The following is a 2,880-nucleotide window of genomic DNA, read 5'->3' on the forward strand; positions in this document are numbered from 1 at the left end:
TATGTGGAAAATAATGTGTTTTTTGAACCTTAAACCGCATAAACACATTTCATTACACCAAATACACAAAATAATGTTCTTTTTAGCAACATCATATGACCCCTTTAATATTTATTTCCCAGGGCACATTATACAACGTACATTTAAACCATCACGTTAATAATGCAAAGGAGAGCAAGTAGAACATACAATATTACTATAATAATAATAATTAGTGGAAAAAAATTCACGTGGAGAGTCCTAATGCAGCGCCAGCACCAAACGGACAGAACGGCAAAACTAACTGAATTATAACTGCCACCATTTAGATTTAAACAAACTTGTATTTGATGGCCCGAGCTGACGCAAAAAGTTAATTGTGAAATGTTTGCGCTTTGTAGAGTAAAGTACTGGCAGTTCAAGCATTTTCACAATCTCTAATTTGTATAAAAAGACTTTGATTCTCGAACTCATTCTTGTTAAGTACGGCCGCAATTGTCACCGGAAAAACTTTTACCCTGCAAGCACCAATCCGGAAGCCAGAAACACGGAAGTGTGAGAAAGGCTAATTAAATCACGCCGTGTGTGTGGCACATCGGGCAGCCACATGCACACTGCCCCCTAGAGTATTGGAGAGTTTAGATTTTTATTATAATTTATTTAAATATGACATTATCTAATTTAATTAAAAGTACATCATGAATCAATAACTTATTTAAATTATATTATTCAATTAATATTCTAATCTTTTTCATCAATTGCTTCCTGGGGAAGTTTTTCCAGTGACAAGTATAGTGATTCCACACTGAAAAATTATTTGCAACGTGTTAAAAACAAGTTGTTTATTCAGATTAATAAACACACATCTTCGGTTACTTACATGAGCAATTTTTGACATCACATAATTTGTAGAAATTCATTCCAGTCGGAATAGCTCATACACCTTTTTCAAGAATCATATCATTGTTGAGTTTAACCGCATATATATCTATTATTTAATTAATGATAAATAACCTGAAAATCCTTAGCTTATTGAAGCTTGTATAATTATTGTCATCATTCCAAATCCAAACAACAAACCACTTAATACAAGCAAAAAGCTTATACACGGCTGCAGTTATAGATTTTCAGAAACTCATATTATATAACATTGTGTCACCTGATACATTTTCCATTCCAGACATACATAATAATCTCCATATAGTATTCTCCATATATGCAATAATTACATGTAGACATGCATGGTTTCTTGAGTATATCCTGCTGCAGTGCTGAGCTGCAAAGGCAGGATCTTTCACCCATACATTTAACCTACATTTATAATGGCCATTATATTTCCTCTGGTTGTATAACCCTATCCATATTGTAGTCAAAAAGTTGTTTATCATGATCTATAGGCACACACTGTGTATCTTTGTGGAAGTTCAGATGTGCTGTTGCTTTGTTAATTGCATTCATAAAGGCAAGTTGGTTGATCTTAATAGCAGCTTCATAATAAATAGTGCAACCACAACTGTTGTCCTGATTGTGATCAGTCTCATCATGCCTCTTAATCACCTGATTTCTTTAAAGGAGTGCCTGTGATTGAATTCCTCCTGTTGAGCCCATATTTAAAGATGACATCATGTAAGTCATTATTAATACAATAAATGGTTTTCCAAGCTCTTGATCTGTCAGTTTAAAACTCACAATTATGATGCTACAGCATTACAGCAGCATGAATATCAAAACATATATGGCATTTGCACTCCAGCATCAGGTTAGACATGAAACGAGTTGGAAGGTTTGTGTGCTAATGTGTTCATTTTCTGTCTGTATCTCCATGTCAGTCTGTCTTTCTAGTTTCTAGTTCCATCTCAGTTCCTGCTTTTCTCGACCAGGCCGAGCGAAGGACTTTGAGACATCCGCGGATGATTCTGCGCATCCACATGATGTTCATGACATCCAAAGACACGCTGGAAATAACCCAGGCACTGCGGCCCCCCAGCGGTAACCGGTAGAAGTCATCCGTACCAAAGACCAAGTACATATGGCTGTAGTAGCCTGGAATGACTGCGATCCTCACCAAGAAGAATGTAAAAGTCATGGCGACACCATTAACCAGACTCGGTTTGGAAAGTTTGTGGTAGCCCAACATGTGAAAAAACCAACTGAAAGACATCAAAAATAATGCAATTAGAAAATGAGCTCCTGTAACAGTCTCATTGCATGCTTTTAGGTGGATTTTTAGGTCATACTTACCGCTGGTTCACGAAGGGAGTGGAGAATTCTGAAAGCAGGCGGAAATTAGCAAAGTAAGGCAATATTCCTTGACTCTGCAGGAAAAAAAGCACAAAATGACCTTGGAAATCTTGAGGAAGTAATAGTACACCAGACCCGCTGAAGACAACTTACCAGCACATAGTAGTATGCATAGAGAGCAGCAAAATGATGTATGACAAAATATTTCTTACTCCAGACCAGTTGCGAGCATAAAAGCCCCAGTCATCACCTGAGCTGCCGCAGTACTTCTCTACTGCCAAATCCCCTAGTATATACAGAGGCTTTTTTTGCATATGTGCTGACACAGCCGCACAGCCATCCAGAGGTCAGCCGACTCAAACACGTCTCAGATTGCGCCATCTGTGATTTATAGGAGCCACGCGTGGCTTTTGTGCAGTCTGAAATGCATCCGAATCCCAGAGATCTCGGCATCCCGTAAGAAACAGCTGATTGGGTGGGTTTGTGCTGCATACACAAACTTCTATCCTGGCTGAGGGAGTGTGTACATGTTACTCCAGCTATACATTTCTGCAGTATGGACACCGATCGAAATGAAACAGCAGGAAATCAATGCTTTTGATCAATGTGGCATTGTTATGGTCCACTGGGACACGGCCACTCCTCTGCTCTGTCCTCGTA

The 2,880-nt window shown here is 38.5% G+C and overlaps 1 protein-coding gene across 1 annotated transcript; it reads right to left on the reverse strand.

The window, feature by feature from the left end:
• Positions 1-848: 848 nt before the first annotated feature.
• On the reverse strand, positions 849-2,601 carry LOC107680043 (transmembrane protein 56-B-like). The gene is made up of 4 exons (XM_016475803.1): positions 2,555-2,601; positions 2,374-2,431; positions 2,221-2,294; positions 849-2,129 (listed from the first exon to the last, which is right to left on the reverse strand). Exons 1-4 carry the CDS (start codon positions 2,599-2,601, stop codon positions 1,805-1,807), a joined length of 504 nt encoding a protein of 167 aa, XP_016331289.1. The 3' UTR covers positions 849-1,804.
• Between the last annotated feature and the right edge of the window lie 279 nt (positions 2,602-2,880).

Source organism: Sinocyclocheilus anshuiensis, unplaced genomic scaffold (assembly GCF_001515605.1).
Source record: "Sinocyclocheilus anshuiensis isolate Anshui unplaced genomic scaffold, SAMN03320099.WGS_v1.1 scaffold1105, whole genome shotgun sequence".
NCBI lineage: Eukaryota > Metazoa > Chordata > Actinopteri > Cypriniformes > Cyprinidae > Sinocyclocheilus > Sinocyclocheilus anshuiensis.